Below are 12,256 nucleotides of genomic sequence, written 5' to 3'. Positions count from 1 at the left end.
TGAAATATGTACAGCAGCTGGTGGACGTGAATCGTTACACTGTTCTGAAGTGCCTCCACCATGAACTGGATGCCCCACTTGTCGTGTTTGGGGATAACGATATCACAAGATAAAGGTCACGCGGCCTCATGCAGTATAGCCGAATCCCAGAGTTCTAACTCGCATTTTGTTTTCTCTTCCCTTTCCGTTTGCCTCCACGAGCAGAAGTTCAGGCTGTTCGGCAAGAAGAAGTCGCAGCCGCACCAGCTGGACCCCAACTGCCCCCAGTGCAACCCTCAGCTCCTGGTGGCGCTCGAGCAGCAGCAGAGGCAACAGCAGCTGTACCTGCAGCAGCAGCAGATGCAGTACCACCAGCAGCTGCTTCTCCAGCAGCAGCAGGGGCGCGTCGGCAAGCCGGAGGCAGGCGCAGCCGGAAGCCAGGCTGCCCGCCAGGCGAGGAGGGAAGACAGTGCGGGGGCCATCGTGCAGGACTATGACGAGGACGACGACGACGACGACGCGGGGGCCTCGTCGTCCCGCGACGTAGTCGGCCGGGTGCCGTGCGGCTGCCGCAAGTGCCAGCAAGCCCGCTCCGAAAGGCCCCTCACCGTCGAGCTACTGCCGATGGACACTCAAGTGCCGCTGCAGAACATGATGCAGGACGCTGCCTTTATGTGCGCCCTTCTTTAGAGCTGCCACTTTCCGCAGCGCGACCAGTGCTGTCACCGACTTAACTGTACCGTGCGAATACTGCTTTGTAGCCTCCCGTTTATATCTGCACACTGGTATGCGCACCTACGCCCTCTCGCGCGAGTTTTTTAAGGTGCCGACTCCCGACGTAACCTCATCCTCTCGGACCACAAGCGTATCACATGTTGAGCCCATCATAACCATTTGTCTAGTTGCGGAGAGCTCGGCGGAGAGTGCTGAGGGAGGAACGAGCGACGGAAAACGTGACCAGTGTCAAAAGCAAAAAAAAAAAAAAACACAGTGAATAACATAAAAACCAATGTAGGATAGGAATTTATGTTTTCCCACAGCCGTGTCGCCACTGGCTCATTCCCAGTAACGAGGTCTTTTCAAAAGCTTAAATGCCGTACTAGTCACATGAGACGAATGAGACAGCTTTCGGTATCTACCTGTTTCACCACATGTTCCAGCCGTGGCATGTCAACAGCGCAAACGTACGAAGAATAAGGTAAAAAGTACCCACTATGCTAGGGCTGACTCGCAAGTGCAAGACAGGACTCGTCTTCTGTACAGGACTCGTCTTCTGTATCCCTAATCAGTCTACGCCGTTGCCGTACCATAATTGAGCCCAAAGCAAGCTGCCATGCTGTCAGCCTTGCAACTTTCACCACGTATCCTAGTTGGCTTGTTGGTAGCTTCACCAAAACGCTCGAAACTTCGTGCGAAAGGTCACAATGCCGTCGCTTGTTTGTCTGATTCGATGGACAGTACAGGAACTTGTCGGTCTTCCCAATTTCAGGGCAATTCGTTATCAGGGCAATTCGTTATCACTCAGGCTTCAACGAAAGGGCTAGAGACCCTTTCTCAAAAGACGGCTCGGCGCCTCCAGAACATGGCCGCCATGCAGCCAAGAGGGGCATGTACATGCACCTCGAATGGACCTTTTTCCAGTAGCGTAGCCCTCTTGCGGCGGCCGCCCAAACCACACTTGAGGGATTATAGAAGAACACGCCCCCTTTTTTCCCGCCTGCCCTGCGCAGTTGAGGAAGCCGCCTCAGGCGCCACGCATGCTTTTTTGGTGGCAGAGAAATTTTCCGGTGGAAGCCGTAGTGCCTACCTGAAAACGGCTCAGAAAACGGAGCAGCACTTAGCTGGCTCGGCGTTCACAACTGGCTAAATCCAATATGGCGTTGTTTTGTTTACATTTTGCCCCCAAGAATGGCGGATCGGTCGCTGTGAGCGAAAGTAGCGCATGCGCAGAGCGCTACTGGAAAAAGGTCCGTTGTAGCATAAGTGGGTATATCACCGCACGCGTCTGACCCCGTCTTCTAAAACGAACGTAGCCTCTGAAGCCCGGACTGGGCAAACTTTATGCGGTTACACAGTGCCGTAGCCCAATGGCCCACGCGATGATCCGTCGTGCGATGCGAATGCGTTGCCACATTACACACTGTACCTGATAGAGGGCGCTTCGCGTCAATAAACCATCCACTACTTCCTAAAGCTTAAGGCTCGTTTTTCTATGAGCTCCATTATACCTCGTAATCCCAAAATGATAGCACGTCGCGTTCGTGTAGTATGCAGGAAACAAAAAATACCTTTGAAAAGGAGCTAGTGCGCACCTGATGAGCCCAAAGTTAGACGGGGCAGTACTGGGGGGGCAATGGCTTGGCTCGGCAGTGTACATCCCTGTTTAGATATGCTTCATAGAATGACCATAGGAAAGCTGAAAGAACTCGAGATGCGACGAGGGGAACGCCCCACTAGCCCACCTTGACAGTGTATGAACGCATAGCGATTGCCGGCAACCGCCACGCCGCTTTGAAAAGGGGCGGGTAAAGAACGTGCACTGAGGTATAGCCGTAGGATACCAGCGCACGCATGGAGTCAAAAGACTTGAAACATTTCATGTGTCGAACTTTTTGTTAATAATGGTCATATACTCAAGTAACCATATGAAAACGGTTTTTTATAGCGAAAAATTGTCTGTTGCGTACGTGGCTATGGGACAGCGTCCCATCGTCATCTTCATCATCATCAGCCTATCCTTACTAAGCGGGATATCGGGACGTATTGTGCGGGGCACCGGAACTTTTCCGCCGTGGTTAAATCTTAAATTAGCCCCGCTCGGCGTTAGTTATCCGTGACGTCTTTTTTGCGCGCCAAGCCAATGGTGTGAGAATTCAACCCCACCGGAAACTTCCACCACCCCCGAAAAACGCGGGTTTCGCTCCTCACGTCATCGCGCTTCTTACGTTTCCGTCTCGTGTGACCTATGCCGCCTACCCGCCCTCCACTGATCGCAGCTACCTACTGGAGACATGCGGGGAAGTGGCATAGAGCGACTTGGAAGCAAAAAACAAAAGGATACCCTGGAAATACAAGACAGATTATCAATATATTTGGGATGATGACCGGTCGGCGAGAGCAGCTAAAAGGCATGCGTGCATTTTGATGCAATCAAGATACAACTGCCATTCCCCCAGCGCAGCACTCACTCACGCGGCGAAAAGGATTAGAATGTGTTTTGAAATTTTTAGCCTAGACGTGAGGCTTTAGGTGCCTCTTCCTCGCTGCTGCCTTTGCTTCAACGGGGTACGATTTACAGTTTTCTAGGCCGAAGTGTGAGCCACAGTGCAAGAAGGACGGCATCAAAGTCGCAGAACTTTGTCTTCAATTTTATTTCTTTCAACCTCACTTGCCGCTTAACTCTTTACGCGTTTTTTCGTCTTTTTTCGGATAGCGCAGCCCTAACCGTTTGCGTTCAGGCACTTTGTCGGCTATACGCGCGTGTGTCCCGACCGTTAGTGTGTGTTGTGGCAAAACAGGAGGTTTCGATTTACCTGGCCGACGCTTCGCCCTCTGCGGCCGAGTTTGTCGGAAATTTTATCTCGTATGCTCTTTGAGTCTCCAATTTATCATTCACAAATCGAATCAGAACCTTGCAATCTGCAAGTGCGTATTTATTATTTATATTATTCCTATTAATGTTAGAACGTATAAATATCGCCAGCCGCACGTAGTGTGCAAAAAAAAATGTGGTTGATTCCTTTGTCATAGGAATCGGTAAAACACGGAAGTGAAATTTGCAGCGAAATCTGCAGCTGAGCATGATTTTCGGCGGCTGTCTTGTGGGTGTGCTTGGCGAGCGACGTCTTGCTGGCGGGTCGCTTCGGCAAAGGTGTACTGACGTCATTTCCGCGACGGATATGACGTCAGTGAAATCTTGGCGTATGCCGGCATAAAACACATTGGTGTTAAAATATAAAACCCGAAAACGAACAACCCCGAGCATAACGTACTCTTGGGTCCTAAAGGTTGCTTCCCGAAAGAAGACCCTGTGTGCAGGGGTTGCACCCTCTACAGGCCGCTTGCGTCGTTGTACTGGCGTCATTTCCGTGACGGATATGACGTCAATCAATTGTTCGTGTATCCCGGAATAAAACACTTTTCGTGTTGATATACGAGTAGCCGGAGTGAGCAAAACAGGGTCCTGTCATATTTAGTACAAAAATGTGTAATCCGCGAATGAAAGTAAGCGTTTTGCTGCAACTTGGTCTGGCGCCTTCAAAAATATACAGTTAAATTAAGAAGGCCGCACCTTAAACGTTGTTTTCCCCTTTTTAATGACACCACAGCGTAGAAACGGTGCTTGGAAAGTGTGATACGTGATTTATTCCGCGATTAAAGGTGAACTTTTCGTTGGTGGACCCCGCAAGAATACTTGATTGTCTTCAGTAAAATATTGTACGTGTCTGACACATTGTTATAGAAGGAAACTGCTGTGCTACAGTGTTATGTCATCTGACGGCACGCGTGAGGTACCAGGTGAGGAATATTTCAGATATGTTAACGCGCACCAATCCTGGTAGTCCACCACTATGTCATTTGCAGTTGGTGTTGTGCGTATCTGTGTTAGCCCCTGGGCAATCGAAACTGTGTTTTGTTACTGCTTCAGAAGTTCCTTTCCGGCAGACCGTGTACATAGTGGGCAAGTGAGTCAGAGAGCGAGTACCTACCGCAATAGACGGTGTTCACTTAAAAGTTTAGCGGTCAATTTCTTCGCTTGGCAACGCTGGAAACGGCCACGGATATCGCGCGGCTTGTGCCACTGCGTCCGCACGCCGTAGGAAAAAAATAAACACACGCGTGCGTCATATGCCCCGTTTAAACCCGATACTCAACGGTGGTGTCAACAGAGATGTTATTAATCGCACTCACGTTGGAGTCGAGGCATTACTTAGCGTTCGGTGGGGCAGAGTTTGGAACGCCAAACGCACACCATGTGCTTAACACGAACAAGTGCCGCCATCCCGCGGAGCCAGACGTAACCACGGCGTGCTCACATGTTGCCTGCATGTGTGCCTCGCCAGTGAATACAACCTATATGTAGAGCCGTAAGCTGCGCGAATACATCTAACTGCCAGTACATCTAAGCTCCAGTACCGCGCCCGCTATTCGCCTTAACATGGACGTAACTTCTGTGAACTGAATTTCTCGGCACGCTGACATATATGTCAGTGTGAGAATATAGCGTCGCACCGCCATATATTACCCGTCCAACCGGAGGCACTAGCTGGTGACGGCGACAGATATGAAGTGCGCCGTATATGCGTAAATAACTGGGACCGACAAATGGAGACGGCGTTTCTGCGGAAATGCACAGAAACGTGCACTGAAAAGTTGAGGAAGAGGCGTTAGGAGGAAATTTCACGCTATTCAGAAAGATGCACTGAAAAGCTCTGCTGAAAGAGAAGAGTACCGATACCTAATATTCAAAGGAAGGAATAAAGGTAAAGGAAAGGCACGAATGTCAACCAGGCTGTGGCCTAGTTTTGCTGTCCTACAAGTTGGCAAGAGGAACAATGGAAAAAAAATGAAAGCAGTAAAAGATGGGGATGGTAAGGACATGAGCGTAAATAGGTGTGCCCGCGAAACGGCACTATGGACGACAGAGTTCAGTGACTTCATAGAGAGTGGTCTTTTCTGCCGCAGTCTTCTGTGGAAGTTCGTTGTTTTTAGTAAACACATGAGCGCTTTTGTCGCCTTGTGCGTAGATGACGGAGAAGGCCAGTGGCCTAGGATTTTCTCCTAAGAGAACGGCAGCAGAGAATCCAGCTTCCGTAAACTTGAGGAGAGCCGCCTTCTTGCCGATGACAAACGGGGACACTCGCATAGAACATGGCGTGTGATCTCCGGTGTGTCACAGACTTCACACGCCTCACTGTCTGGCATTCTGATCAAATAGGAGTAAACATTTGTCAAAAGTAAACCTCTTTAACCAAAAGGGATCTAAAACAGCAGTTGCTGCTACACTAAAATATCATTGTCGTCATCGTCCAAGCACGGGCGCAGAAAAGTAAACGTACGCACTTCTTAAAAAAAACACACACACACCTTGGTACGTCCACATAACTCGAGAATAAGTACGAACGGTGCACAATAAATTTCTCTAATACTGCCAACGCAGAAGGCGTTAAGCAGCGCGCCTAGGGGAACACTTTTAAAAAATACCAAAAAACGGCATCACTTTTGTTGGCAGTACAACTGGTTCAGCAAAATGCGGGATAGTGGCTGCATACAGCCTTTGTATGATCGGACTTCGCTCGCTCGCTCGCTCGCTCGCTCACTTGCTCGCTGACGGTTAATGGCGAACGTACAACGTTCGGAACTGTGGCGCCAAACTCAAACAAGCTCCTGATAGTCTGTGCTGGGTGAGTTTTTTTTTTTTTTCAAATGGACCAAGACATGGGGAATTCTTTACTTCAGGAGAAAAATTTGAGAGCGGGTCCTCTCGCATTGTGCAATTTCATTACACGAATAAAAGCGAGAGCTCCTATATGTGCATTGCTCCCTTGCCCGAACGAGCCGCGAATGCCCGGCCGGGCGAAGGAAATGTCAACTTCATGCTGTTAGAATGTGTTTTTGCATCTAACATAGCCTTCCGGCGTAGTACGTTTGTTGCGAAGAAATTACCTGACCGACCTTATTGTGATCAATGTGCATATTTGCTGTTTGACAAGTGACGAAAAAAATGGACTGATTAAACGTTTTCTGCGAAACGTTTGTACGGCGCTATTGCTGTTGTTGTCGCGTGACAGCTGAGAAAAAAAAAATGTAAATGACAAAGTCGGCTCTCTCTGAGCCAGCTGTTCCTGCTGATTCAGTCACGAAATAAAGCACGAGGCGGGATGCTAAATTTAGCGCACACCCATCAAAAACAGCAAGAACCAATAAATAACAAAACCGCGTCCCGATAGCGCTACAAAACCATTACCACAGCTCGAGGCAACTGGTAAAACACAACAATAAAGAAAAAGAAAGATAATAAGAATGGTGGAAGGAAGATACTGTGTCGCCACGTGTTGAAACACATTGGTGTGTCTGTGTGCGTCAATGAAACAATATCCTCGAATGATTAGAACGCCTTGTGTAATAAAAAAAAATCGGTGACATTCAAGCCCTCAAAAACAAGGCCCGATGATTCCACGAAAATAATTACAGTGAATAGATGAATAAACATGAAAGATTAGTGCTAACGTCCCTTACGAAGGCGATGAGCGCTACAAGAGCACTATTCTGTTTTCCAGAATGTGCGGCGCCACAACATTTTGAGCTTACAAAGAGCGGCCGTCTGGCTAAAGGTCAAGTTGGAGTAGGCAGGATTTCATTTCGCCGCACAGCCCTGGCGCACGCAGAATTTTGTTTTGTGGGACGTGCAAGGGGGCGGACCCACGGAGATAAGAAGGGGAGAGATAAAAGTGGTAGAAAGAGAAAAGACATATGAAAAAAAAAAAAATTCTGCGCAAAACTAAAAAGCTTATGGATCCCGTGTTTGTTGCGTAATTGATACCCTAACCATTCTCTTTTTTTGTTGTTGTTGTTTTCAGCCATGTGCACTGCAAAGCGGGCGATCATCATGGTAAGAGGAGGCGTTGAAGACGCGCTAGCTTGATGCATTACCTTGCGACAGAAAAATAATTATCGGCAGCTGGCCGAGAGAACCGACACGCATAGTTTATCGTGACTTAACAAATGTCTGCGCCTTCACTTGCTTCGCTGCAAACGACGTCCGCAAGTGTCCTTGGGAGAAGCGGGTGGACAAAGCCCCCACTCGGCCAACGGCTTTTGAGGATGACATGGCCCACAACCTCTGCGTGGTCAAACTGTCTTTCCCTTTTCCTCGCACTCTTCATGTTCAACGTGACAAGGTCGAAAGTTCGACGTCTGCTGCAGAAGCCGCCCGTGTGCCTAAAGCAACTGCGGCTGCTCTTGAACCATCCTTTTTAACAGCAAAGCTGTTTAGCAAATCGTAATTTTTCGCGTCCGCAGTTAAAAATAGCAAGAAATTGCCGAGAGCGTGCACGAGAGCGCGGGCCTTGCGGTGGCCGCCCGGCAGTTAACAAAACCAAAAGGATGCCTAGCGCTCATGTGTACGTGCCTCGCGACGACCGCCGAGCGTCCCCGGCAGGCACACGTTCGTCAAGCCAAGCATACCCACTTAGGGAGACTGGCCGCGTTTGCCTTTTTACACTCATGACGCGTTCCTTCGCCAAACCAGCCGGAAAGACAATGTGCTCTAAATTTGCAAATTCCCATCCCAAACCACCCACAGGGTCGGTTAGAAATCGGTTGCTTGTTAACTGTAATTTCCATCCATTCCACCACATGAACATGTTCAATAACTAGCATCATTAAAAAGCCACAATACTAGTTTTCGGTAGATATCTTTAATCTGGCTAAACTGCGTTCAAATGAGGAGTAAGAAAGTCACGTACAAATAGTTTCACTTCGGGGCCATCGTACGCTGAACTTTCTGCAAGAAAATTTTCGAATAATAATGCTTGCTTCTTTGCACACAAATGCTACCTTTACGGTTTCGTCTGCGCCTAGACCTCGTTATGGTTCGTAAACCTCTTTATTTGTGCTAAAGCCACAACTTGTGTAGTACAGTGCGTTTTTATCTGATTTGTCAAGTATCCTGTCAAGTATCCTCTGAAATATCAGTATGTCAAGTATCACTAAACTAAATTTTACTATGCTTGTTCATTACATTGAGGGCATGTCCAGCGTTATTTAGTAATTCATTGTCCTTGCGTAAGTGGCCTGTTCGTTCTCTGAGTGACCAGATGTGTCATGACTGGAGACCGGAACTTTAGGCACGGAAAATTGAGGTTTTAGGTGACTACGATAGGCACTAAAAAGTGACATTTAAGCCTATGCCTATATCGGCTCAATTTGCATTTACTTCAGCAGCGTACTTTAAGCAAAGTTTTGACCTGCGATGAAAATAGCGGACAAATATTGGGCTGTGGGAAAGTAATTTTATTTTCTCGGTGAAAATGGTCCACACGAGTGTCACTATTTAAACGCATTTACGTAAAATGGAGGGTGATTCGACACTAAAAGAAAGACTTAACAGCTATCACAAAGTACCCCATCTCTATGTCTTACGGCTTGAAGTTGCACCTCATGTCAGTCGATATTTGTGTGCGAAAAAAGAACGCTGAGAGTCCCCTGAAGTCGGCAGAGGGTGCTTTTATTTCGGATAACAAAAACGCCCGTGCGTACGAGATTTCGGCGCACGTTAAAGGTCCCCAGGTGGTCAAAATTAACCCGGGGCCTTCCGTATACGGCCTCATCGCCTGCATTGGGTCCGCGCGTTAAACCCTACAATCAATCAATCAAATACTGCGGAATGCTCCGTGATCCAATTCCATCTTGAATTTCCGAATGTTTGCCGCTCAGAACCTTTAGCAGTTCTTTTAGCGCAGTAAATCCAGGAACTTTGCTTCCGAGACAGATTTAAGCTCTGTATAACAACCGCCCCTTCAGGAACGGCGGCGGCGAACCTGACCCGGACCTTCAAAATGAACTCAGCATTCTGAATCAGAGCGGCGCATAAGTTCTTAGCTGCTGAATACTTTGTGCTAACAATGTGATATAGGAACACGAATGTGCCAAGTAACGTTAAGTATATAGTGCCATGTAGAAAAGCGTGTACTGCGAAGCTTTTGTTGACTGCAATTCTGTTCGTATGCCTCCGAAGTGTTTGTTGTAGTAGTTTTCCGTCCATAGCCGTGATCCCCAAAGGGTAACAACGGGCTATGGTAGTAGTGGTATCTGATCCTTGAAGACACGAACGCGCCTCGAAATACGCTACCTTGACTGCACCTATTTATTCGTTGGCAGAACAGAGCGACATGATGAGCCCTTCATAACACCGCTGAATCTCATTGATAGCACTAATACTGAATTACAATAATTCCGGATAAATTGCTGAGTCATTCTGTCCTGCAGAGGTGGATGTCTCGCGAAGCTGCTGAGGATAACATGCATTAAGTGATATGCAAGATATACAGATTAAACAGCCTTAATCAGCTATCCCTTAAAGCTAGGTTGCCAACGTACGCTGTCGCGACCGGGCAATTCGGAAAGTGCCTAGATGATCACTCTGAAACCTCCGTTCCTTCTTTGTGCTAAACGCTCTCAGATTTGTGACGTCAGATGTTCACGTCAGATTCGTGACGTCAGATGTTCACATGGTTATCTACCAGGAAGGAAAAAATAAAGGTAAAGGAAAGGTACGAATGTCAACAAGGCAGTGGCCTAGTTTGCTATCCTACACGTGGAGAAGGGGAACAATGGGAAAAAAGATGAACGCAGTAAAAAGAGGGAAAGGTAAGGACAGAGCGTAAAGAGGTGTGGCTAGCGTTACGACAATATAGGCGATGGAGTTCAATGACTTCTTACAGAGTAGTCTTTTGTGCTACAGTCTTCTGTACAAGTTCGTTGTTTTTAGGAAGCACAGGAGCGTTTTTTCGCCTTGTGCGTACATGACGAAGAAGGCCAGTGGCCCAGAATTTTCTCCTCAGAGAACGGCCGCCGAGAATCGAGCTTCCGTAAAGTTGAGGAGAGTTGCCTTCTTTCCGACGAAAAACGTGGGCACTCGAATAGAACATGGCGTACGGTCTCCGGTGTGTCACAGTCTTCCCACGCCTCACTGTCTACCATTCCAATCAAATGGGAGTAAGCATCAATGAAGGCGACTCCAAGCCAGAGACGGCTAAGAACAGTTGCATCAGCCCGTGGGAGGCCTAATGGAAGGGGATGCTGAAGAAGCGGTTCCAGGGCATGAATACGAGAGCTCGTGAACTCTTGAGTAGTCCATTTGGCTATCCTGGTCTCCCGGGAAAGTTTGCGGAGAGCCCTAGCGGCGTCCGTCCTGGATAATGGAATGGATTTGGTTTCCGTCTTTTTCTGTGCCAAGCGGGCGGCAGCGTCCGCACTTTCATTGACAATGCCGCGGTGACTGGGAAGCCACTGGAAGGCAATGTCATGACCCGCTTGAGCAGCACGGTCATACAACAGTCTCATCTCGGGCAGCAGCAGTTCATGAGGCCCACGACACAGGGCTGACTGGAGCGATTTGAGCGCAGACTTGGAGTCACGCAAGATCGCCCATCTTCGGCATGAGGCTTGCCCAATGGTGTAAAGGGCGCAACAAATGGCGGTAAGTTCTTTAGCCGTGGAAGTGGTCCATGGGATGGGCAACCTTGAATTTTGTGGTCATCGACAATCGTGCTATCACCACAGCGCCGGCAGATCCAGAGGTTGTTCCCGAGCCATCGGTGTAAAGATGGGTGCGGTCACTGTATCGCTCGTGTAGATAGATGAGAGTTAGCTGCTGTAGAGTTAGCGTTGGACAAATCTCATCTTCGTTAAAGGAGCACTGACACGAAATTTCTAGCTTTCAGTTTTTAGGCTGTAAAGAATACCTACCTATAAGGCATGCTCGTGGCTGCATCGTGCGCCAAAGTGGGAGCAGCGACCTCGTCGCAGGCGTATAGTTGGATGGCATGCTAGTAATGTGGGCAGCTACAACCTTTGCGAAAGGTGCATGGGGGCGTTCCGGTGACATACTCGCCAGGTGATGATCAGGCAGTCTGGTTAAGTGCCTAAAATGCGCCCTAAGTGTATCATTTGTCACGTAGGTGGACAAAGGGTGATCACGGGCCACATCAGTGGTTGCAGCTGTTGACGTGCACCGTGGTAGGTCAAAACAAGTTCGGAGGGCCTGCGCTTGTATTTCTTGCAGTTCCTGAATATTTGTGCGGCATGTACCTGAAAGTACAGGCAGAACCATGCACTATTCTTGGGCTCCCTACTGTTATCTACCAGATGGCGTCTTTGACATAAACCCGGTCCGCGCTCCGCTCAGTTGCCTCTTCGGTACTGCGCCGTCCGATGACTGGAAATGGACGCCAACGATTCCGTCAGCGAACTGGCTGGCACACCTTCAACTAGCGCCAGCCAGCACACTGTCAGAACCGCGAGCACCTCCGAAGACAAGGCTGGACAGAGGAGAGCTCGCGACGCCGAACGTAAACGGCAGCCTCGAGCAGCGGATTCCTCGCTTCGAGAACGAGCAGCCGCTTTGAAACACCAGCGGCGAGTAGCTGATCCAGATTGCACGGTTTTGCATCTCCTCAGGGTTCCCACGTGGGAAGATGGTGTAATTTTTTTTAATTGCGTTAGCAATGGATAGGGTGTGTCGGCAAAAGTTTAAGCCGTTTACGCCAGGAGA

The 12,256-nt window shown here is 48.7% G+C and overlaps 1 protein-coding gene across 1 annotated transcript in view; it reads left to right on the top strand.

Moving 5' to 3' along the window:
* The window catches only part of LOC144178457 (uncharacterized), a 193,776-nt gene extending 187,047 nt beyond the window's left edge, over nucleotides 1-6,729 (top strand). Inside the window, exon 4 of the mRNA XM_077706329.1 lies at nucleotides 205-6,729. Within this exon, the coding sequence (XP_077562455.1) occupies nucleotides 205-669 (465 nt within the window). The 3' untranslated portion in view covers nucleotides 670-6,729. The remainder of the gene's footprint in view (nucleotides 1-204) is intronic.
* The last annotated feature ends 5,527 nt before the right edge of the window (nucleotides 6,730-12,256 follow it).

Source organism: Haemaphysalis longicornis, unplaced genomic scaffold, assembly GCF_048455015.1.
Source record: "Haemaphysalis longicornis isolate Haplotype H1 unplaced genomic scaffold, Haemaphysalis longicornis Haplotype H1 scaffold_4, whole genome shotgun sequence".
Lineage (NCBI taxonomy): Eukaryota > Metazoa > Arthropoda > Arachnida > Ixodida > Ixodidae > Haemaphysalis > Haemaphysalis longicornis.
The sequence above is the reverse complement of the archived record's forward strand: the minus strand, read 5'-3'. Positions and strand labels throughout refer to the sequence as shown.